The sequence below is a fragment of the Marmota monax genome, unplaced genomic scaffold, assembly GCF_021218885.2.
Source record: "Marmota monax isolate L192 unplaced genomic scaffold, Marmota_monax_Labrador192_F-V1.1 WCK01_AAM20220418_F8-fsc00211, whole genome shotgun sequence".
In the NCBI taxonomy this organism is placed as follows: Eukaryota; Metazoa; Chordata; class Mammalia; order Rodentia; family Sciuridae; genus Marmota; species Marmota monax.
The window spans coordinates 281,220-305,048 of record NW_026694080.1 but is presented as its reverse complement, the minus strand read 5'-3'; the positions used below and the strand labels follow the sequence as shown (position 1 = coordinate 305,048).

Below are 23,829 nucleotides of genomic sequence, written 5' to 3'. Positions count from 1 at the left end.
CAGGTCTTTGTTAGTGTCACACCTTTTCAGATAATTTGGCTGACCTTCTGTTTAAACATCTCTCTTTGCCACAGGCTCCCTGACATTTCCTTACTCTGCTAATTTTCTCCAACACTTGACATTTTATTGTCTTCTTCCCCACAATCACACAGAATGTAAGCTTCACAAAGCCAACTTTTCTTTGCTCACTACCATACCGAAATGTCTAGAACATACCAGGCATTTTTCTTTCACCTTTAGTTATTACTCATCATTCTTCACTTGAAGCCCATTACACCTTTACCTCCAACTACTTCCCTAATGGAACTAGAATAAATGGTGTCAGAGTGACCCTACAAAAGAAGTGCTTTAGAAAGATTCCTTGGGAAGGTTTGGTAAAATATAGCAGTACTGGAAAGCAAAGATGCAGGAGACAGTGCAGAAGTGGTACTGAAGTTATAGCCAAGGTCTCTGCAATTAGAAGACTTGTGTTTGATCCTGGCTCTGTAGTTTACCAGAAGAGCTCCATGACTTTGGATAAACTACTAGTGAAAGAAGTTCTCAGTGTTTCAGCTGCCTCATGTGTAAAACGAGGGCAGGAATAATACCTACCCTCTCATAAGGATTTGTGAGGATATGCTAATCCTGTGCTTAAATTTGTGCCTGAACACAAATTTTAGCAATGTGTATAGGAAATAAGGGAAAAAGCAAATATTTGTTCATTCACAACCTATTTTTACTGAGTCTGCTAGGTACTTTTCTAATCACTGAAAATACAGGTATAAATAAAAAATGTTCCTGCCTTCATTTTGTTTATGTTCTAGCATGAGGGGACAAAAAAGGCCTATTTTATCTAAAACTATCTTGAATTTCAGATGGTGAACAGTAAAAGCTGGGATATCAGAATCATAACTCAATATTGTCTCTCCAGGAAATACATGTTCTGTAACAATCAGGCTATGAAAAAGGCTAGAGAAAAATTAATATAAGGGCAGAGTGTGCTCATACTATTCTATTATTTGGTACCAGGGATTGAATTCAGGGGCACTAAATCACTGGGCCACATGCCCAGCCTCTGTCCTTCCCACATCCACTTAAAAAAAAAAACAAAAAAAAAAAAACTTCGAGACAGGGTCTCGCTAAATTGCTGAGGGCCTTGAACTTTTGGACCTCCTGCCTCAGCCTCCCAAGTCACTGGGATTACAGGCATGTGTCACAGAACTGGGCTCACGCTATTTTAAATAGGGTTGTGACATTTGGGTAAGAAAATGAAAGATGCTAGAGTTTAATATGGAATGATTCAAAAACGGAGGTTCTAAAAATAAAACTGAAAATCATAAGGAAGAACTGATTTGAAGATATTTTGAATCTTAAAAGTAACTTAGATAAAAGACACACTAAATATAAGGGGGACAAACGAATGTCAGTAGAGGGAGCAGAGAGAGAAGAGGGGAGGGGAGGGGAGGGGAGGGGAGGGGGGATAGTAGAGGATAGGAAAGGCAGCAGAATACAACAGACACTAGTATGGCAATATGTAAATCAATGGATGTGTAACTGATGTGATTCTGCAATCTGTATATGGGGTAAAAATGGGAGCTCATAACCCACTTGAATCAAATTGTGAAATATGATATATCAAGAACTATGTAATGTTTTGAACAGCCAACAATAAAAAATTAAAAAAAAAGACACACTAAAAGGAGGGGAAAAGGAGGTGTTAGGGAATACAACTGACCAAACTATGTGCATGTACAAATATGTAACAACAAAGCCCACTGTAACATACAATTGAAATGTACCAATAAAAAAATACAAATGAATAAAAAAAAGATAAACTGAAAACTCACTAGAAAATAACACTTAGAGAATGAACCAGACATGATTTTCCTATGTTCATATATGAACACACAACCAGTGTAACTCTACATCATGTACAACCACATGAATGGAAGCTATTCTCCATGTATGTATAATATGACAAAATACATTCTACTATCATGTATAACTAAAAAGCACAAATAAAAACAAAAAGAATAACTTTTTAGAAATTTTAGTTTACTTACATGTAAACTTCAGTCTTTTCTTTTTTCTTTAGGGGATGGGGAACAGTAGGATTTCCTAATACTGAGAAGTATCTTCTAGGGTTGGTTAGTTATGGATTATAAGATGTTGCAGTCCTAACTTCCAGTATTTAAAACTGTGATCTTATTTAGATACAGAATCCAAATATGAAATTAAAATTATTAGGATGAGGCCTTATTTACTATGACTGGTATCCTTATAAAAAAAATGAAAATTTTGGACCCAAGGAGATGACCAAGTAAAGGAAAGGAAAAGAGGTCAATTCTGGGCTGGGGTTGTGGCTCAGTGGTAGAGCATTCACCTAGCATGGGTGAGGCACTGGGTTCGGTCCTCAGCACTACATAAAGATAAATAAATAAAAGTATTGTGCCCATCTACAACCAAAACATATATATATATATATATATATATATATATATATATATATATATATATTTTTTTTTTTTTTTTTAAAAAAAGTCAATTCTCCCTCACAGTTCCCAGAAGGAACCTATCTTGCTGACATCTTGATTTTTAGACTTCTAGCCTTCAGAACTGTTAGATAATGAATTTGTTATTTAAGCCATCCAGTTTGTGGTAGCTTGTTATGGCAAACCAAAGAAAATCCTATTTGTATATTTACTTCCTTTAAGAAATCAAAAGCACCTTGAGGAGGGGTTGGCTATATTCTAGTCATCTTTATATCCCATCTAGAGTATCACACTCAAAACTGATGCAAAGATTTAATGAGATGCTATTTTAGTTCTAGCACCCACACATGATGAAATTCAATAAATGCTAAATTTCTCCCACTACTTTTTCCATATATATTTTCCTGAAAGATACTTTCTTCTGCAAACTGACATAATCCTTTTTGTATCTAAATTTATCTGAACTTAACTTCTGAAACATCTTCAAGTAATCTAAGTTTCTCAACTTAGAAATTCTGGAACTGGCCAGGCTCCTATGGGCACATACCTGAAATCCCAGCTACTCAGGAGGCTGAGGCAGGAAGCTAACAAGCTTGAGGCTAGCCTGTGCAACTTGGCAAGACTCTGTCTCAAAAAATAAAAGGACTGGGAATGTAGCTCAATAGTAGAGTGCTCCTTGGGTTCAATTCCCAATATTGCAAGGAAAAAAAATCCTGGAACTGAAGCTAGGGTTTGGCAATATAAAAACTAAAATTTATCAAGTATTATATATATAAATAATTAAATATAATCCATATCTGGTTTCAGACCTGATATACATCTGTAGAATACCAACAGATGAGTTTGATACATGAATAGTAATAAGAAACATCACATAAAGCCAAAGGTAGGGGCTGGGTTATGGCTCAACGGTAGAGCGCTCGCTTGCCTCTCACGTGTGAAGTGCTGGGTTCAATCCTCTCAGAACCCCATAAAAATAGATAAACAAAATAAAGGTATCATCTCCACCTACATAAGCATGGGTTACCTAATTTACCCAAAGCCAAAGGTAAACCCATTTAAGTAAGGAACAAAAAGCATGAGGAAGGGAGCATTTTACTTCAGCTCGGCACTTAACATGCATTTCATCCTCAGAACCTTGCCATCAACAACTAAAGGTAACTCATGACAATAAGATACTGTTCAAGTTCAACTAACAATGGTATTAGAGGCAGGTTGGAACTTGAGACTATGTGTCAAAAGGACAAGCTCTTTTTGGTAAATAGCATAAGAACGTATGTCTTTATTGCCCTTCCACCTAGAAACATAAGCATGGGTTACCTTTCTCCATACTAGTTAAAAAAAAAAAAAGGCAAAATACAATTCCTGTTAACTCTACTCTCAAAGCCATAAGAACTCACAAAAGAAAGATTACCACCAAATTCATATGCAGCCAGAGGGAGAGAACCTGGCATTTTGATCAAATTTTGACATTCGAAAACTGCCATAGCTGAAGAGCAACACCACAATTAAAAGCAAAGTACACAAGGCTGGGCACAATGGTGTACTCCCGTAGTCCCAGGAATTTGGGAGGCTTTTAGTAGAAGGATGGTCAGCTTGGGCTGAGGTTGTGGCTCAGAGGTAAAGTGTTCACTTAGCATACGTGAGGCACTGGGTTCTAAACTCAGCACCACATAAAGCAAAATAAAGACATTGTGTCCACCTATAATTAAAAAATAATATATAAAAAAAAGGATCGTCAGCTTCAGCATTTTAGCAAGACCCCAACTCAAAAACAAAACAAACATCACTGGTGAAGCTGTAGCTCAGTGATACTCAGTGATAAAGCCCATATGTTCTATTTCCATTACCAAAAAAAAAATAAAAAAGTAAACAAGATGGTTGTCCATAAGGCACATTTATTATCAGTTATAAAACAAGCCAGCACTACAAAACAAAAAGAATAAGGCTACTCTACTATTCCAGGAAACAAAAGATCACCCCCAAAAGGACTGGCAGACTTCTTTAAAATGCTTTAAAAAAAGGATTCAGAATTTTGAGTAATTAAATAATAAGGGTTACCAGCATAATATTTTATGGTACTAACACTAATTTTATGGTAAATCATCTCCATGCATTGATGTTTATTCACAACATACATAGCTAAAAATATATATAAAATGTTATCATTTTATATATATGTAATCTTCAACATTATTTAAGCATTTAAATCACCAGGAAATGTTACCTAATAGCAAATTATATGTGAACTTAATCTTCATCTATACAAATGAAGGCACACCATGGAAAAAAATAAACATGATTTCTATTATCTAGCTCCTGCCAATTGACTTTTGTATCCAGTAGGAATATTTTGCTACAATACTTCTCCAAAAATGAACAAAGCATATTTAAATTATTTTGTGGCTTCTTATAACTTTCTGAAATCATTCCTTGTTAAACTGGATACTATGGTCTTTCACAACTGATCTTGTGGGTCTTTATCAAATTTACAAAAATTATCAAGTTAAAGACTCAAAGAACTACAGGGATCCTCCACAACAATGCTTACTACTATCTCTTTGGGAGAGGTTGCTTTAGACAGGTCTATTAATGCCTAACTTTCACCCAAAGACTCTAAGGTTACAAACCATTGGCTATAAACAAATCTTGTCCCCACACTGTTTACAAGGGGTTTTTTAAAAATTGTGAACACTAGCCGGGTGTGGTGGTACATGACTGTAAACCCAATGGCTCAGGAGGCTGAGGCAGGAGGATCACAAGTTCAAAACCAGCATTAGCAATTTAGTGAGACTGTGTAAAATATAAAAATGGTCTGCGATGGGCTCAGTAATTAAGCACTCCTGGGTTCAATCTCTGGTAAACTCCTGCCCCAAAATTGTAAACACTAAACAATCTGGAGAATTACATAAAGATTTTCAGCTTCTCTCAAACAATTTCTCTTAAGAAATGGTAACACTAGACTCATTTTTTTCACAGAATAAGCAGCAGGAGCTAAGACATCTTTCTTCAGATATAAAGGAAGAAGCCCATTCCACACATTCTAACAACCACCATTCCCTTTTGTCTTACAGCATGTTTTATTAGCCATACTCTGAAAAAAACCCAACACAATCATAAAATCATGATATTCATTTTAAGTTATCAATACAGATAAACACAAATAATTCTGTAAGATTTGGAATCTTAAAGAAGCCAAAGATAATGTAAAATGAAAACAAAAATATATGAATCTGGGTAATCAGGTTGTAACATAATTACCCAGCAAGGAATGAATCCAGGTAATTATAAAACTCAGCAATATAACTCTACATCATGTTGTTAATGTCAGTGCTGGCATTGTCATTCTAGACTGTTAGGTATATATTGTGGGAAAAAAAAATATGTAATCACACTGGTGCTGTTGAGAACTGGGCTTTTAAGCATCGGATAAAGGAAGAAAGAGATGTAAAATCAAAACAGTTAAGAAAAAAAACAACTTATTTCCCAGCTATAATCACAAAAAGCCTAGAAATGATGATAAGCTCAACAGGAATAAACTCCCAGGCTGTGATCTCCAAACGCCCTTCTCACTAAAAGATTATTAGAAAACAGGCTCTTCTATGTTCTGGGGAAGAAAATATACAAAGTAAATCTGAATTTACTTTCATAACAGGCAGCAAAAAAACTATCAAAGATGCCTCCGGTTGAGTCTAAAGGACTCAGGACTCATCCTGAAGATACTCTAAACTGGCTAAATAAAAATAACAGCTACACATGCAAAACATAAATATTTTTTTTAAATGCCAAGTAAAAGAAGCCAGTCACAAAAGACCACCTATTATATATGATTCCATTACATGAAATGTCCCAAGTAGGCAAATTCAGAGAGACAGAAAGTAGATTAGTAGTTGCCTAGCGTTGGATGCAGGACAGAATGGGGTGGGGACAGGTATGGAAAATGATTACTAATAGGTACAAGGTTTCTTTTGGGGGCAATGAAAACATTCTAATCTTAAAATTATGATACAAGCCCGGAAATACACTAAAAACCATTAAACTGCATGTTTTATATGGGTTTTGTAATATGTAAATTATACCTCCATAAAACTGTAGGAAAAAACTTAAGTTCAAAGGATTGAGCCATGGTTTACAATCAAATTAATTTTTATTGGTCATTTTGAGGACGCAGGGAAACCAATAACAAATTGTTCTTCTGGGTAACCAAAGGAATGAGGTAAAGTTTCTCTTTATATTAATAAATTAAGGAATAGAATATTATCATTTTGAAACACTAATTAATGAATCTAAGCAATGATCAACGGCCATTAACATCACACAAAAGATAAATTCAGACAGTAGATGCTTCCTGATAGACTATAATATCATATATGAAGCAATCTAGCCAAAACAAATTAGCAAGGAAAAGAACTACAGAGAACCTGTAGATTAAGAGAAACCAATTAGCAAGGAAAAGAACCACAGAGAACACATAGATTAAAAGACAATGGAAACTGGTGGCGCATGTCTGCAATCCCAGCAGCTTGGGAGGTTGAAGTGAGAGGACTGCCAGTTCAAAGCCAGCCTCAGCAACTTGGCAAGGCACTTAGCAATTCAGGGAGACCCTATCTCTAAAAACAACATAAAAAAGGGCTGGGATGGGGCTGAGGTTGTGGCTCAGCAGTAAAGCACTGGCCTCACACATGTGAGGCCCTGGGTTTGATCCTCAGTACCACATAAAAATAAATAATAAAATAAGAAGTATACAAACAAAATTAGCAGGGGACTCAGCAAGGATTTGTTTTTAAAAATTCTAAGGTGTGATTATTAGTATTAAAGTTGTCTTTAAAAATTAAGAGTCCATATCTTATGGTGTCTGGGATTTGCTTTAAAATAAGAAACAGGAAATTAGGAAGGAAAGAAGATGCAGATGAAACAACACTGACTGTAGCTGGATTACTTCCATTATTTCACATCTCTGAAATTAAAACACATCTTATTATTAATGCTATGTCAGATTAATTGATAGCATTTTTTCTTAGCAGTACATAAAATGCTGTCTTTTAAAACTGAAAGCATCTTAAATTCAATAGAAAAACAATCTCTATAAGATTACAAATATATATACACACTTCTACTTAATAAAAACATTATTACATAGCACCTGGAAGAGAAGAATTCTAAAATCCCCTCTCATGTATCTGAATTTTCTTACTTCCTTAGCATCAACTACATTGAGAGAAGCATTAAAATACTACCATTTTGGTGGACTGAGAAGTGGGGATTAGGTTGCAAAATCACCAGCACCAAAAAATATAAAAATAAATTTAGACAATACAAAAATAAATTTAGGTATTCCAGACAAAAGACCAAGTTTGTAGTCTGAGACAATGAGGCAGACAAGACAGTGTGAAAAGTCTGGGTTCTCATAAACAGACTCAAATGGTGGCTCTAACTCATGCTATGGAGCATTGCTCTACAGCTTTCTCCATGCCTGTTTACTTCTTTGTAAAATGTAGAGAATAACAGTCACAATAAATGATAATTTGTGATAATTCAGTGAAATGTTTGCAGGCTGCCTGACACTTAGTAAGTGTTCTATATGTGTTTGTTTAAAAAAATTAATAGAAATAAATGAATAAACCATGCTAAAAAAATGCATGATAACATTTATTGATTGACTGATTTATGGAATTCTAGTATTTATTAACTTCTGCCAAATTACTCTTCCTACCAATTCTTGTGACAATGTCCCAATTTTTGAAAGAGTATTATTTTTATTATTTTATTATTATGCTTTGTAATATTCACATTATACTCTGTGTAATGATGACTATTCACAATTCTCAGTAATTAATAAGTGAAAGTAAAGTAGTATTTCTCAGTCTCAATAATAATAATAATAATAATAATAATAAATTTAGTCCCCAAACCAGCATTAGTGGTAGAGAAAAGTTGGGGAGTTTGGGCAAATAGCTACCTAAGGTCAGGGCAGAGGACTGCCAGTTACTCTATAATGTCTAAATTGATTCTAGTTCATCTCTCTTTTCTTCACTTTTAACAGGGAATGCCTATGAACTTTAGCACTTTAATAAGTTGTAGGTTTCGAGTAATTTGGCAAGCCTGAACCTCACTGCAGTAGAAACATAAATATAAAATTTGCTAAGATATACATTTACTGAGGAAGAATAAAAGAAAATATATCTGACAAGAGTTCTTGAAATGCAATTTGTAAGTACATATTTAAATACAATAAAAAAATCACACAATTAAAATGCAACTTTTAAAGAAAGATAACAGTTGATATTGGAAATTTTGAAAATAAAAAAACAAAAGAGCTAGGTGTGGTGGTGCACACCTATAATCCCAGTGACTCAGGAGGCTGAGGCAGGAGGATCTCTGAGTTCAAAGCCAGCCTCAGCAAAAAGCAAGGTGTGCTAAGCAATTCAGTCAGACCCTGTCTCTAATTAAAATACAAAATAGGGCTAGGGATGTGGCTCAGTGGTCGAGTGCCCCTGAATTCAAACCCCAGTGGCCTCCCACTAAAAAAAACACTATAAACGAAATCTAAAAAAAATCAGTAACAAGACGAGAAATACAACCATGCCATGTAACAAAGGAGATAGTCCTAATAAAGAAACAGGACCAATAACCCAAAATTTAAAAATGAGCCACCAGGCACAGTGGCATATACCTGCAAACCCATGCACTTGGGGGGCTCATGCAGAAAGATCTCAAGTTGAAGGCAAGTCTGGGCAACTGTGTGAGACCCTATCTCAAAATAAAAAGGACTGGGGATATAGATAAGTGGTAGAGCAGTTGCCTGGCAACTGTGAGACCCTGGGATTGATCATCAGCACCAAAAAAAGAAAAAAGAGATAGGATGAGGGTAGACAAAACAAATTAAAAACAAGATGATTTACAGATTGCCACATTTGGAAAGATTTTTTTCAAGTTCTTTCTGGTTGCAAGTAGTTTCTAAGTAGCAAACCCAAGAACACTTCTACTTCCACTGTTCTGCCTAAAGCAGTCCTTCAAATCTCTCTATGGCCTTCATTTTACTATTTACTTGGGACAAAGGCCTGTAATCCCAATTACTCAGGAGGCTGAGGCAGAATGATAGCATATTCAAGGCCAGCCTAAACAATTTAGTGAGACCCAGTTTCAAAATAAGAATGGCTTGAATTGTAGCTCAATGGTACCACAAAACAAACAAAACCCCCTGCGATTTTGCAACCTAATCCCCCATTTCTCAATCCTCTTTCCCACCACATCACTATGTAATTTACTCAGCACTATGTCTATTGTTATTCTGTCTCCCCTCCCACTAAACTCAGAGGCAGCAGGAATTCTCCTCCATCCTCCATTTTGTATTCCAATGGTGAAAAATAGTGATTAGGATATGTTAAACTATAATGAACAGGAGTTAAACTGATTAAACCTTTCTGGAAAAAACTTGCCCTCCCCCCCCACAAAGGGCCCAGGGGTGCTTAGCCACTGAGCAACATCCCCAGCTCTTTTTGAAACAAGATCTCTCTAAATTGCTTAGGATCCTGCTAAATTGCTGGGGCTGGCTTTGAATTCACCATCCTCCTGCCTCAGCCTCCTGAGCTTCTGGGATTACAGGCATCAGCCACCACACCGGCTGGAGAAAACTTTTGACAATATGAATTAAAAACCTTTAAAATGTTCATTCTAGTAATTCTTTTTCTTTTTTTTTTTAAAGAGAGTGAGAGAGAGAGAGAATTTTTTTTAATATTTATTTTTTAGTTCTCAGCAGACACAACATCTTTGTTTGTATGTGGTGCTGAGGATCAAACCCAGGCGGCACACATGCCAGGTGAGCGCGCTACTGCTTGAGCCACATCCCCAGTCCCTCATTCTAGTAATTCTAAGAATTTATCCTAAAAAATTATCACTGATGTAAGCAATGACTTATCCAAAGGACTATTCATCTTAGCTGTGAATTAACGGAAAAATGGAAACAGCCCACAGTGGAATATTTAATGCTATATAAACTATTTGGGATAATGTTAACTATGAAAAAGTATACCCAATGATTCCAAAAGTATACCCAATGATTCTTACTAAGACAAAAAGTCTTAGTAAGAATATACATGTTCAGCTGTGCAAGTGGCACATCCATAGTTTCACCTACCCTCAAGAGGCTAAGGCAGGAGAATCACTTGAGCCCCAGGAATTCAAAACCAACCTGGGCAACATAGTGACTCCTGTCTCAGAACAAAAAAAGTATATAGGTTTATTAACAGGAGCCAAAATAAATACTAGTATAACCATTTAATGCAATGCTATCCAAGATTATTTCCTATGTCTCTTTTTTCTAAAACTTAGAAAAAAGATGGATTTAGGGGGAAAAAGGTGGATTTAGGGGCTGGGGTTGTAGCTCAGTGGTAGAACACTTGTCTAGCATGTGTGAGGCACTGGATTTGATCCTCAGCACCACATAAAAATAAATAAAAAAAATAAAGAAGTATTGTGTCCATCTACAACTAAAAAAATTTTTTTAAAAATATGGACTTTAGGGGCTGGGGATGTGGTTCAAGCGGTAGCACGCTCTTCTGGCATGGGTGCGGCCCGGGTTCGATCCTCAGCACCACATACAAAGATGTTGTGTCTGCCGAAAACTAAACTGTAAATAAAATATTTAAAAAAAAAATATGGACTTTAGTATAATATAGTAAGGCTGAAGTATTTGGAACTACTACAGAACCAATTTTCAAGGTGCATTATTAAATATAAAGAGCATCCAATACTATTTAATTTTTAAAATTATTTCAAGTGTATGAAGGTTCTACTTCCTATTAGACAAAAGTATTAAGAATTTTTAAGCACTTTTTTCTTCTAAGTTTTCAATATAACAGTTTATATCTTTGGAAAATTAAGAAGTAAAACTACCATCTCCCTCCCAAATCCACACATCCAGTGCTCAAATGAACAAAAGATCTTCTCCAGCTCAAATAATTTTAATACTAAATTTATACTAAACCTGTAACATTATTTTATTTCAAAGAAAGTGAAAAATCACTATTCAAACTAACTTCCTAAGCAATAAAATTACAAGGTAGGAAATCCATTCTGAAATTATGTTCCATCAAAAAATTTCAAAAGCATTTATAAACTGTTAAATCATAAAAGCTTACGATGATTAGATAAAGGCCTATAGCAATTGGTACACATATTGAAAACTGAAAGCTCAAAGGGAGATAGAACATTAGGCTCTTTCAGAGATATTAAACAATGGGTCAAGAAAGAGTGACTACACACCCAGATATCCCAAGGTGTCTTATTCAAAAACTTCTTTTCACTCAGCCTCTACCTTATTTATTCTCAGCCACATCAAAAGGAATTGTCATCTGGAGATATCAAGGTTAGTAACCAGGGCTATAGAACATACAAGAACTGGGTTCAAATCCTAGTTTTACAATTTTCTAGAGGTATAATCTAACAAACTTCATTTTCCTTACCTATAAAGTAAAATGAAGATTATCATCAACAAGTTAATATTAGTAAGTAAAAACTTTATAAAAGTGAAATGAAGAAGGAATTGATCAAGTAAAACAATTCCCAAAATTCAAACCTTTCAAGGCAGTGAAAGAACCCAAAGGAAATGCCCTAAAAAGCACTGGGCTGAAAGGCAGGAGCCCACACTCAACTGCAACCAGCTCCATGACCCCCAGGTATATCATCTCAATAATGTGGGTTCTAGTTTTTAAGATCTACGAAATCAATGGACTGAAATCCTTTCCACCTGTACTCTACCATGACTAAATTACTAGGGATGATAGTTACTGTTATATACTTGCAAAAGCTTCTAAAATTTTACAAATGAATGCTTGGTTTTTTGTAACCTATAGGACCTGACCAGTTTTCATTGTGACTGAGCCACCAATCATAACAGTATATAAGACTGTTTCCTTAACAAACTTGTCCAAGGTCAGATTGCTAAAAAGCAGCAAAATCAGAATTCAAAACCAGATCTTCTAAGTCCAAGTCCAAACTCCATGGCATGTTTCTTCCTCAGAACTTTTTCCTGACTAATCTGCAAGTATTTGTAAACAACTAAAGTTGTCAGGAGTGTAGTCAGCAGTGACTGAACAGAGTCAAGTTACCTGAGTCAGGTGGGGCTTGAACTTCTGACACAATAATCTAACAAACTTTAATTAGAAATTTCAGCTACTTAAAAGAAGGCTGGAGAAACAAGAAGGGAAAAAGAGGTAAAACTATAAAGAAAAACTTACTAATAGAAGACAAAAATAAAGCATTTTTGAGAGTATAAGTAAATGGGGGCAATTCTTATAGTTTCAGAAGTCAAAGTTGTATAAAACATAATATTCAGTAAAATAACTACTGGATTATCTATAATTCATATCTGCAAAAGAGTCCCAGTATGGAAATAATTAAGAACAGAAATAACTCTAGGTTACCCATAACAGTGAAGAGTAACAACATACAAACTAGGCTTTACAAATAAAGCACATGGTTGATACAGATAATCCAAAGTAACAAATATCTGATGTTTTTATAAAGTTATATGGTCAACAATATACACTCACCTCCCAAATACAGTATAATTCAGACCAATTATCAAGATTAAATTCTAAATAGCATGAGTGTTAAAGAGAGAAGGCCTGAGAGACAAGTATTTCTTTAAAAAAATAAAATAAAAGTGAATGATAATCTCCACCTCCTTACACCAATAAAAACTAACATTTTATAACATTCTTATCAGTTTCACATGGAATAACAAAACTAAGGAACAGAAAAAAAGTAACACTTAAATTTCTCCTACATTCTAGAAGTATAAGGTAGCTCCTTGCTTTTTCCATCAGTCAATCTGGGATTAAAAACTGGTTTTGAATTTCATGTAGATAGTCAAAAGGTAAACAAACAATTCACATATGCCTTGGTCACCAAGTACTTACAAAAGAAAAAATTTCATAAGACAGATAATACAAATGGAGCAAGAAGTGAGGTCACCTACTATTTTAGCTCTATTGAAAGAGAGAAGTAATTATGCGCTCTCCCCCAAACATTAGCATCCAAAAAAAAGAAAGAAAAAAAATCAAACAAATGGAAATGGTGCAGAAAATAACACATCTATAATTAAGACCTAGAACTTTTTCTCTGCATACGATCGTCTAAGCTGACTTCCAAAAGCCTTTGCTATTAAACATTAATACAAGATAAAAGTTCTTAAAAGACTAAGCCTCACTTGCGGAAGCCATCCACCGGGAGCGTGTATACCAGGCTGTGACCAACTTTTGTGTTCCCCACAATAGGTCTAATCCACTGTTACGCATCCTGCTAATGAAACTGGACCCGTGGCACTGAAATACACCAGAACCAGAACCACCAACGACGTTAGGTGATTAACTCCAAAAGGACTCAGGTTTAGGAAGAGAGGTAACACACCGACTGTGTGATCCGACCGCAAACTATAAAGAAGGCGATGCGCCTTGCAGGCTCAGAAAGTTGACTAACCAGGGGCATGCTCCATGCCCTCCTTTAGGAAAGGGAGAGTGTGGTTGGCAGAACCAAAAATACGAAAAATCCATTCAAGAATTTCCTGATGGCCTACCGTGCGGACGTACGAAGCAAGTTAGACGCTGAGAAGTAAAGGAAAGAGACAGAGTTCACCGACAGACTGATAATGATCTACCAGCTCCAGGAGGGGGCCCCAAACTTGGGGAGCTTCTGACTCCTCTGTGGATTTGGGGAGGAGGTGCCGAGCGGACTCTGGTCCTCCTGCAGCAGCCCTTCCAGCATGCTTGGGGCAGCTAAGGCTCAGGCCTGGCGTTCCGCAACAGAAACTCCCTTCCACATGGTTGCCGGAGAGCGACCCGCCAAGCAGCCCTGAGGCCATGCGGTTGGGGGCCGCGGAGTGCTTAAACCCGGTGCACGTTCAAGACACGAAACTAGAGCAGAGGAGGTGAGCGAGGAAATCCAAAGAACGGGGCGTTGGGGTACAAGACTCACTTCCTTTGGGCTTTGTCCTTCTTGGCCTTGGTCCTTTTCTTTCGGGCCTGGAGCGCAAGCACTGCAGGAGAGAGGGATGGGTGAAGGGCGAATGTGGAGAAAAAGAGGCGACCAAGGTGAGGGTGGAGACCTAGCAGGGGCGCCAGGCACGGTTGCAGGGCCTGTCTGAGGGGCGGCTGCGGGGCGAGCGCCGCGGCTTTGGCTAGGCGGCCGGCCCGGGGACTGGCGGCCCACGGGGCGCACCGCAGCGCCCGGGCGGGATGCGCCCGAGGGGGCTCGGGCCGGATCTGGGAGCGGGCGGGCGGGACTCGGCCTCGCCCGCCCAGGGTCGGGCTCAGGAGTGGCCCCAAGGCGCGAGACGGCCTGGCGGGGAACGAGGGGCGGTGACCGCCAGCGCCGGAGAACGCCCGGGCTGAGGGGCGCGGACCCGCAGCCCGGAGACTGGGGGTGGGGGTCGGCGCCACCTCAGAGGAAGGGCGCCGCACGCCCGAGGACCGGACCGCGGCGGTTGGGCGAGGCTCCCGGCGCTGACCCGGGCCTCGCCCCGGCGGCCGTTGCCCCTCGTGGCGGAGGCCGCTCCACCGCTCACCTTTCCGCTCCATGGCGAGACCTGTAACCGCCAGGCGCCTGCGCACTGGAGTGGCGGCGAATCGGGCTCCCGCCCCGGCCCAAAACCGAGCCCGCGTTCGCCCCGCCCCCAATCCCCGCCTCTCCCCGCCCCACGGCGCCGCGCGCCTGCGCATTAGCCACGGAGCCTACCACCTGCTCTCGATGAGGGTGCTGCTAGGGGCGGGAGAGGCCGGGAGGGGGTGGAGGAGAAGGAGGAACCGGGAGGGCAAGTGCTAAATGGTGTTTTGAGATCCAAGCTTGGAAACCTGGCTTGGTTAGTCTTGTTCTATTTACCGAGACTTAACCCTTAGAAAAAGACGCAGAACGCGTCCTTTAGGGCTGCCTGCTTGCTGAGTCAGAGCAATCAACAGAGATCTTCCTCAGTTTTCTGGCCTGTGAAATGGATTAATCAGGCAGTTCCTTCCCTGAGCTATTGTGAGCGCCAGTTAAGACACTACTCAAGGAAATGGAAAAAAGAAATTACATGGAAGAAAGAAAAGGAAGTGGGAGCAACCTGAGCACTGGAACCTGTTACCTTATCATTTAAAAAGTATTTAAAAGTGAATTTTTTAAATTACAAGTTTAAGTGAAAGTTGTAAAAGATGAAGGGAAGGGAGGATAAAAACGCTTTTTTTCTCATTTTACCGCATTATCGTCTTTTTCAGTACATGATAGAGTTTTATTTATAGGATGTTTTTATACTTTTCTAAACGCATTATCTCATTTTATATTTAAGATAACAAAGGCAAGATGGTTAGAACCTACATTACACAAAAAATTAAAACTTGGGGGCTGGGGATGTGGCTCAAGCGGTAGCGCGCTCGCCTGGCATGGGTGCGGCCCGGGTTCCATCCTCAGCATCACATACAAACAGAGATGTTGTGTCCGCCGAAAGCTGAAAAATAAACATTAAAAAAAAAAAATCTCTCTCTCTCTTTAAAAAAAATAAAATAAAACTTAGAATATCTATGCAGAATCTTGATGTCCCTACCCAATGATTCCATCATCAAACCCTCACTGTAAAGCAGTATCTGCAAAGTGTTTCTGAAAAGGATTATAGTCAACATTGAGGCTTTCTGGATCCTAATCTTTCTCCACTCATCAGCTCTGCCACTGGAACTTAAAAGCAGTCATAGAAAATATGGGGTATCTGGGTTCCTACAAAGATTCTTTATGGGAACTGAGAGTGAATTTCATGAACTTTTCGCACATTATGAAATACTTGCCTTTTGATCTTTTGTCAAGCATTTCAACCATTCTTAGTTCAGGCCTTGGTTTGCCAACCCCTGCTGTAACGTGCATGTTTAAAGACAGAGATGTGTTCTGAGAAATGCACCATGAGACAATTTTGTCCTGGGAAAATCAGAGAGTTCTCACACAAACTAAGGGGGCTACAAAATCAGTAGGTGGTATAATCTATGGGAATACCCTTATTATGCAGTCTGGTGTTAACTGAAATCTTATGATGTGTCACATGATTGTACTACAACTGGACAAGGTGGAAGCTCTTGCTTTGTAAGAAGTGGGACCTCAGCAGAGAAGACAAACAAGTAATCAATTGACTAGGAAAGGATGATAGGAGTGAAAAGTACAAGTCAAGGATGGTAAATAACTTAAGTCCAGTAAGGGAGGTGGCAATTTTTGAGCTGAGTCTTGGGCAATGTGTATGATTTCCATAGGTGGGGAAGGAGATGTCAGGCATTCCTGAATGACAAAATCAATTGAGCAAAAAGGTAAAGACATGGAAACGTGGGTGGGGGCTGGGACCTGTAATGATTGAAGGGATGAAATAGGTGAGACTGGAAAGGTAGGTTTGCCAAATTTGAAATTTAGATAATTAATATCTGTTGCATGAAACCTGAATGATAATATTTCTAGGCATATTGTGAAACAGGACAGTCTCTTTTGGCCAAGGAAGACTGTAGTCCAGTCTCTTTTCTAAGTTAAATTTGAGAACAGAAGGAGAGCTGGGGCAGAAAAGAAAACCCTGGAGTCTGAGGATTTTTCTAGTTCAGGAACACCCTAGATGGTTTAATGAAGATAGAGAAGGGCTGGTGGTTAGGGAAAATTCCAGAATTAGAAAAGAACTGTCCACCAGAAAGCAAACTTGGAAGGTTTGGGAGCCTGGGTACATTTTCCTTGATGTAGCTATCCTCAGTACCTACACAGTGTTGAGTGTGAAAGAATTCCCCACGCAAAGACACTTCGCCGGGAGAATTCCAATTTTATTGCAAAAAGCTGTGTGCTTATATAGAACTAAGGGGGAGATGGTAGGGCTTAGATAAATGGCAGGCAACCGGTTTATTGGCAAGTTCTTTCAGATATCAGCTCCGGAGCCCAGGAATTAGTTCTCATTGGGGCTAAGGTTCCCCGCCAGCGAAATTTGAAATTGGAGCTGGCGGGAGAGTTCACACGGGCGGGAACTTTTCACGCCACTGCAGAAAAGAAGAAGGTAGGAAGAAGAAGTCCTTAGGCGCCATGTTGGAGTTTTTCTCTGGGGTATGGCTGCCGTTTATACTTTTCCCAACAGAGTGCTTAGTAGATGCTCAAATATTTGTCTAATAAAAGAATAAATAATCTCCAGTTTATAAGAAACATCAGGAGAGAGAGAAAATACTGGGACAATATAAGAGCTGGGCTAAAATCCAAATGGTTATTGCAGAGCTGTCAAAAAGGGATGTGTTCACCTCACCACCATTTAGTCAGACCTCTTCTCATTGATTTTTGCTTTTTTCCCCCAAGAACTTATTAACCATCTGTTTAATTACTAATTTGAGAATTTTTCCAGAGTCAATGTTCTTTGGACTGACTAAGTTCTCTGAATCGACCATTTCTCTTTTTTCCAATGTTCTCACTATGCTTCAGTTACCCACACTTCTTTTAAGATCTCTAGAAATATTAGGTTTTCTCCCTGATTCTAAACCATCTTTTTCCCCCGTATTTCTTGCTTTAAAATTACATTTTTATGTATTTTACCCTTGCAAAAATTAGTGTGTGTGTGTATGTGTGTGTGTGTGTGTGTATAGTCCTGGGGTTTGAACCCAAGGGTGTTCTACCACTGAACTACATCCCAAGTCTTTTAGTTTTCATTTTGAAATGGTCTCACTAAGTAACCCAGGCTGGCCTTGAACTTATGATCCTCCTGCCTCAGCCTCCTGAGTCACTGAGATTGCAGTTGTATGCCACCAGGACCGGTTCAGAAATCATTCTTAAAAGTTGTAGCTTTTCTTCGGTGTTCATTCTCTTGTTTTATGCACATGGCTCCCCAACACACACACACACTTCCTTTAAAAGTATAATTAATCAAAGAACATGAATCATCATATTTTGGGCAGCTCATGGGCAGTGTCAGAATTTAATTTTCTGAGATCTTATTCCTCTTGAGCTAATTTAATCTTTAAGACTGTGCTTATGAACTTTCCCTAATGTTTCATTGACATTTTTGAAATCCCACTGTTTAAAATTGGATGTGGATCCTCCCATCCAACATTCCTTGCTTTGGATTATCACAAACTGTTATACTGTCCAAAAATTTTATCTGAATTAAATCCAAAGTAGTACCTCCCCTTTTGGCTTCTCCTCCATCCGGCAGATGAAATAAACAACAGGAGAAACTGAAAACATATCGGATGCTTTATTTTGAATAAGATTTCCAGTAGCTGTCTGCATAATTGGGATACCCCAGTGGAACTTTGTCTTGCCTTTGTGATAGTTTTATGAAGTATGTTGGGAAAATATAACATATTCTAGGTCTGAGTATCAGGAAACATGGCAATCCCATATTTAATGAAGGTATGGAGGTGTGGATAGGGTTAAGGTAAACCAACAAGGGTTGCAGAGGCACCCAGGGACAAGCAACAGTGGGAGTTTTTACCACTCCTAGACCTGAAGGGACAGGGGAAGGAGACTTTATCAGAACTTAGTGAGAGCTTGTATTCCTTTGCTAGGGCTGCCACACCAAAGTACCACCAACTGGGTGGCTACAGCAATAGAAATGTATTGTCTCACACTGTGGAGGCTAGCAGTCTGAGATCAAGGCGTTGACAGGATTGTCTCCTTTGGAGAGTTGTGAAAGAGAACCTTCTCAGTTGTTTTTTTTTTTGCCTGGTAGATGGCCATCATGTTCTTGTGTCTCTGCACATTGTCTTACTTGTGTGCATATCTCTCCTTGTGTCTGCATTCCTTCTTAGAAGAACACTGGTCATCCTGGAATGTTGTTCATCTTAATAACCTCACTTTAACTCTATTACCTCTGTAAAGATTCTGTCTCCAGGATGCTGAGGCAGGAGGATCTCGAGTTCAAAGCCAGCCTCAGCAACTTAGCAAGGGCCTAAGCAACTCATGGAGACCCTATCTAATATATATATATATATATATATATATATATATATATATATATATATATATATATATATATATGGGCTAGGAATGTGGCTCAGTGGTTAAATGCCTCTGAATTCAATCCCTGGAACTGAAAAAAAAAAAAGATTCTGTCTCCAACTAAGGACATTCTGAGGTATACTAAGGACTCCAACTTACCTTTTTACCTTTATTTGTTTGCAGGTGTGGGGGGGTGGGGGGACACTATTCAACCCATAATAAGGCTGTAGCAGCAAGAAAGGGCTGCCCAACAAATAAGCCAAGCAGGGCCAAAGCTAGAGAAATAAATACCCAACTTCTTCTCTCATCTTCTCAGTCTCCTACTGACAAAACCCACTGGCAGTTGGAAGGCAATCCAGCCTCCCCAGGGCACTGGAGGGTGGAGGAGGGCGGAGAGTGGATCTGGAGGGATAAATGGAGAATATCCAGCATAGCCTGTCAGGGCAGTGGATACACCCAAAGCACCTAGCATATTCCAAGCAGGTAAGTCTACCTCTTGAGCCCCTGATCCCTGGAGAGAGTTGAGAACTGAAGCTGCTCTGGGATAACCCCCTTTCTGGCTTCAGTCTATAAAAAGTTTCAGCTTCAAAGGAAATTGTGCTTGAGTGAAGGGTTGGAGGAGGAGGTGGAAGAGAGAAAAGAATGAAAGCCTGGACTTGCAGGAGTGGAAATAGAGGCAGTGAGTAGGTTGCAGGAAATGTGGAAAAAGAGGAAGTTATAGAGATGGGTGATCCCTGAGACAGACTGTGTCCTTGCATTGCTCCCTGGAGTGCTCTGCAGAGGCTGAAAAGGTTTGCAAAGTAACTTGAGCTGATTTTACCAAGCCTCTTCCAGCCTCTTTGTTTTCTTTGTTGGGAAGAACACCTGCCCAAGAAACTTCACAATGGTAAAGGTTTGTTTCTCCCAGATCCTCACTCTCAGGATATAAAGAAAACAAGCTCCAGACTAGAATCTGCTACAGGCTCATTTGGTAAACATGCATTAGTAGACAGGGCCAAGATAGCCTCCGTGGCCTGTTCTGTAAGTTCTTTCTCTAAGCCCTAACTCTGTGTCTTTCTGGGTGCTGTGATCAAAGTGTGAATGAAAGGACTACTCAAGTCCCAGAGTCAGAACCCTGTCACCCGGCGTCAGGAGCAACAGGCAATCTGCGATAGAGTCTGCCTTATACCTTGTTATGCTATTTCAAGACTGATTTAGGCCAAAAGTGTTCTCAGAAATGGGTTTTCACTGATAAAAAGAGTTGCTTGTTAATTTGTGTCATGGGTGTTAGAAAAGAGCTGTTGTTGGTGAAATTTGTGGCATTTGATTACTCTGAATTACTTTGCGATAGCCACTTTCTGATTTAAAAAAGTGTTAACCACTGGGTGAGGCGATGCTTGCCTATGACTACAGCAATTTGGGAGGTTGAGGTAAAAGGATTAGGAGTTCTAGGCCAGCCTTCACAATCTAGTGAGACCCTGTCTCAAAATTTAAAAAATTTAAAAGGCTGGGGATGTGGCTCAGAGGTAGACAGCTCCTATATTCCATCCCCAGTACAACAATAAAAACAAGCAAATTGCTAACCTCTCCTGACATGGAAATTGTTGATTAGAACTTAAGCTGTACCTATGTATAAATTTTAACTGGCATATCATGCTAAAAGCTTAATATTCTCAAGTGTTTCTTTTTTTGTGGGGATATTTTTGTGGTGCTAGGGACCAAATCCAGGACCTTGTACATGCTTGATAGGTATTCTATAACTATACCTCCAGCCCCCAAGTGTTTAAGAAATAGATTTACTGATTTCAAATGCAAATTAAAAAGAAGGAGGAAGGAGAGGCAGAAGCAGTAAGCTGGGAGTCCAATACTAGGGGAATGCTTAAAAAAATTTATAGCACATCCCCCTCTGTGTGAGTTACCAAAACAGAATGCTTTGAATCCCATTTAAGGCTATGGAAGTATCAGGAGAGCTTTTTTAACTAGAATATGCTTTTTTTGCTTGGATTCCAAAAGTGAATGCCAAAGTATTTTTAAGGTAAATTATAAACATCATAAGATGGAGTGCCCTTAGGAGATTCCCAGGCTGGCAAAGATGTTTTGGTGTACTTAGGATGTCCAGGGGGCCATGCAGACTTTGACAATAAAAACAATGAACTGAAAATCAAAATTTTCCCCTGGTTTCCAAGCAGTGTGTAAACTTCCCAGACTCTTATGTGACCCTGGAAAAAGGAGCTCTATAATGACTGGGATTAACTTTCTCCAGCTCAGTAGGCTCAGGGTCAAAAGTAAAATCAATTTAGGAAATATATAGAAATGGACAACAGGACTTATACATTTGAGTCCTGATTTCTACCTGCTATGCAATGTTGAATTCATTTTTTTCTTTTCTCTTTTCAAACATTCTACCACATTCACCCTCATAGGTTACACTCTGCAATACTTAATAGATAACCTCTTATATAATAATTGCTGTTTACTAGACACTGTTGTCTCTCAATCCTCAAACAACCCTAGGTGATAGTTTGACAGATAAGAAAACTGAGGCTCAACTAAGATCACACAGGCTAGGAAAAGGGAGGGTTTTGAACAGTTGGGCTCTGGAATTTAGACTCTTAACCACATACTATATACCTTCCTGTTTAGTGGTAGATGGATATATAAATAAAATAATTAAATACAATGCACAATGTTCTAGATGAGGTACTATGAGAGGAAAAAAAAAAGGCCCACTCAGCTCAGATTTCAGGAGCTGGTGAGGAGAAAGGCATCTCTTGAATGAGATGAAACTGGGCAGAGTTGGAAAATATGAATGGACACCATCTACACAGAAGGGAAGAAAGGAACTCCAGTTCTGGGACATGGAGGTTGGGGAACCACAAACACTGGAGTATCACTGGAGTTTAAAAACAAGGGGGACATGGGGTGGGAGATAGTTTGCTCCACAGATGTTTATTGAGTCCCTTCTTTGTGCAGGTACTGTGTCTGGTATGGAGGATGTAGAAGGAACAAAGCTCATAAGGAACTTGGACTTGAACTTTCAAACGCTTTGCTCCCTTATCCACTAAAATAATTGTTTAAAAACTACCCTTGTGCAAAACACTCAGCAAACTAGAAATAATAGGAAACTTCCTCAGTCTGGTAAAGTGCATCTGTGAAGCTCCCTCAGCTGACCTCATATTTAATGATGGAATACTGGATGCCTTCCCTCTAAGATCAGCAGCAAGGGAAGGGTGTTCATTCTTGCCACTCCTATTCAACACTGTGCTGGAGGTTCTAGCCAGGGCCACTGGGCAATAAAATTAAAAGTTATACTGATTGGAAAGGAATTTGAAATTTTAACATAAAACCGTTACATCACAGTTTTGAATGCCATCCAGTGGAATTTAAATACTGCAGCAATTTGATATGCACCATTAACCATTTATTTATTTATTTGATGCTACAGATTGAACACAGGACCTAGTGCATTAAAAAAAAATCACATTATAACCGTCAAAACTTACTTTAATGACCATTGGCCACAAATCCAGGAAGAACTTATTCAATTTTGTAAAAAACAAATAATTTGAAACTATCTGACTTCAAAAATATGTGTTACCCTATCATTAGTTACTATCTCAATCCAGACACCAGGTTTTCAGTATGTGCCTTTATTTGGGCCCATGGAAGATTCATACCTCCTGGCAATGCACCTGATACTCACTGGGGAAGGAGAGAGGACTTTGTTTTTGTGTTTGCATGCTTATTTTGTCTGTCCCCCAAAGACTGAGATGTTTGACTTTTGTCTATTGTTGTATCTCCAGGTCTTGAAAGGTGCTAGATACATAGGAGATACTCAATGAATATCTGTGGAATGTTATCAAAGAATGTAAAAATTATCAGTGTCTGGATGTGTGTCTTGGGGACCTGAAGAGAGGGCAGAGAGACAGAGGCATCCAGTGAACTGGGTATAGCAGGAACAGAGCATGTAAGAAACTTGAATTTGAGCTTCCAAACATTTTCCTGATTTACCCACTAATATGATCGTTTTAGAACTAGCCTTATGTGCAAGGAGTGTTGGCTCATGACTGTATTCCCAGTACTCTGGAGGCTGAGGCAGAAGGATCACAAGTTCAAGTCCAGCCTCAGCAACTTAGTGAGACACTATTTCAAAATAAAAAAAGGGACTGGGGGATGGAGTTCAGTGGTAAAGTGCACCTGGGTTAAATCCCTAGTACCAAGCAAACAAAATGACCCTCATGCAAAACACTCAGCAAAACTTAAAACGGTGCATTCACAAGGTCACCCTTCCCCAGTTTGAAGAAGCAGCATAGAGTAGAGAAAAGGTCTCATTTTTGGAATCCAATCTCAGTTTGAATTCTGATAATGAATAGGCCTGACTTTGAGTGAAGTTCTGGTCTTGGATTCTTCCCCT

At 39.0% G+C, this 23,829-nt stretch overlaps 1 protein-coding gene and 1 long non-coding RNA gene across 5 annotated transcripts in view; one reads left to right on the top strand and one right to left on the bottom strand.

Annotated features, from left to right (window-relative positions):
- Srpk1 (SRSF protein kinase 1) overlaps window positions 1–15,126 on the bottom strand; it is a 64,860-nt gene extending 49,734 nt beyond the window's left edge. Inside the window, exons 1-2 of one of the 4 annotated variants that reach the window (XM_046464534.2) lie at window positions 15,037–15,126; window positions 14,448–14,508 (exon numbers count right to left, since the gene is read on the bottom strand). In XM_046464534.2, the coding sequence (XP_046320490.1) occupies window positions 14,448–14,508; window positions 15,037–15,049 (74 nt within the window). In that variant the 5' untranslated portion in view covers window positions 15,050–15,126. Of the gene's footprint in view, window positions 1–14,049; window positions 14,069–14,447 lie in introns of those variants that run through there. The other 3 variants (XM_058585568.1, XM_046464533.2, XM_058585569.1) reach the window with 3 other exon arrangements.
- LOC124106759 (uncharacterized) overlaps window positions 13,862–23,829 on the top strand; it is a 76,359-nt gene continuing 66,391 nt past the window's right edge. The window contains exon 1 of the long non-coding RNA XR_006856153.2: window positions 13,862–14,400. This is a non-coding gene — a long non-coding RNA (uncharacterized LOC124106759). The remainder of the gene's footprint in view (window positions 14,401–23,829) is intronic.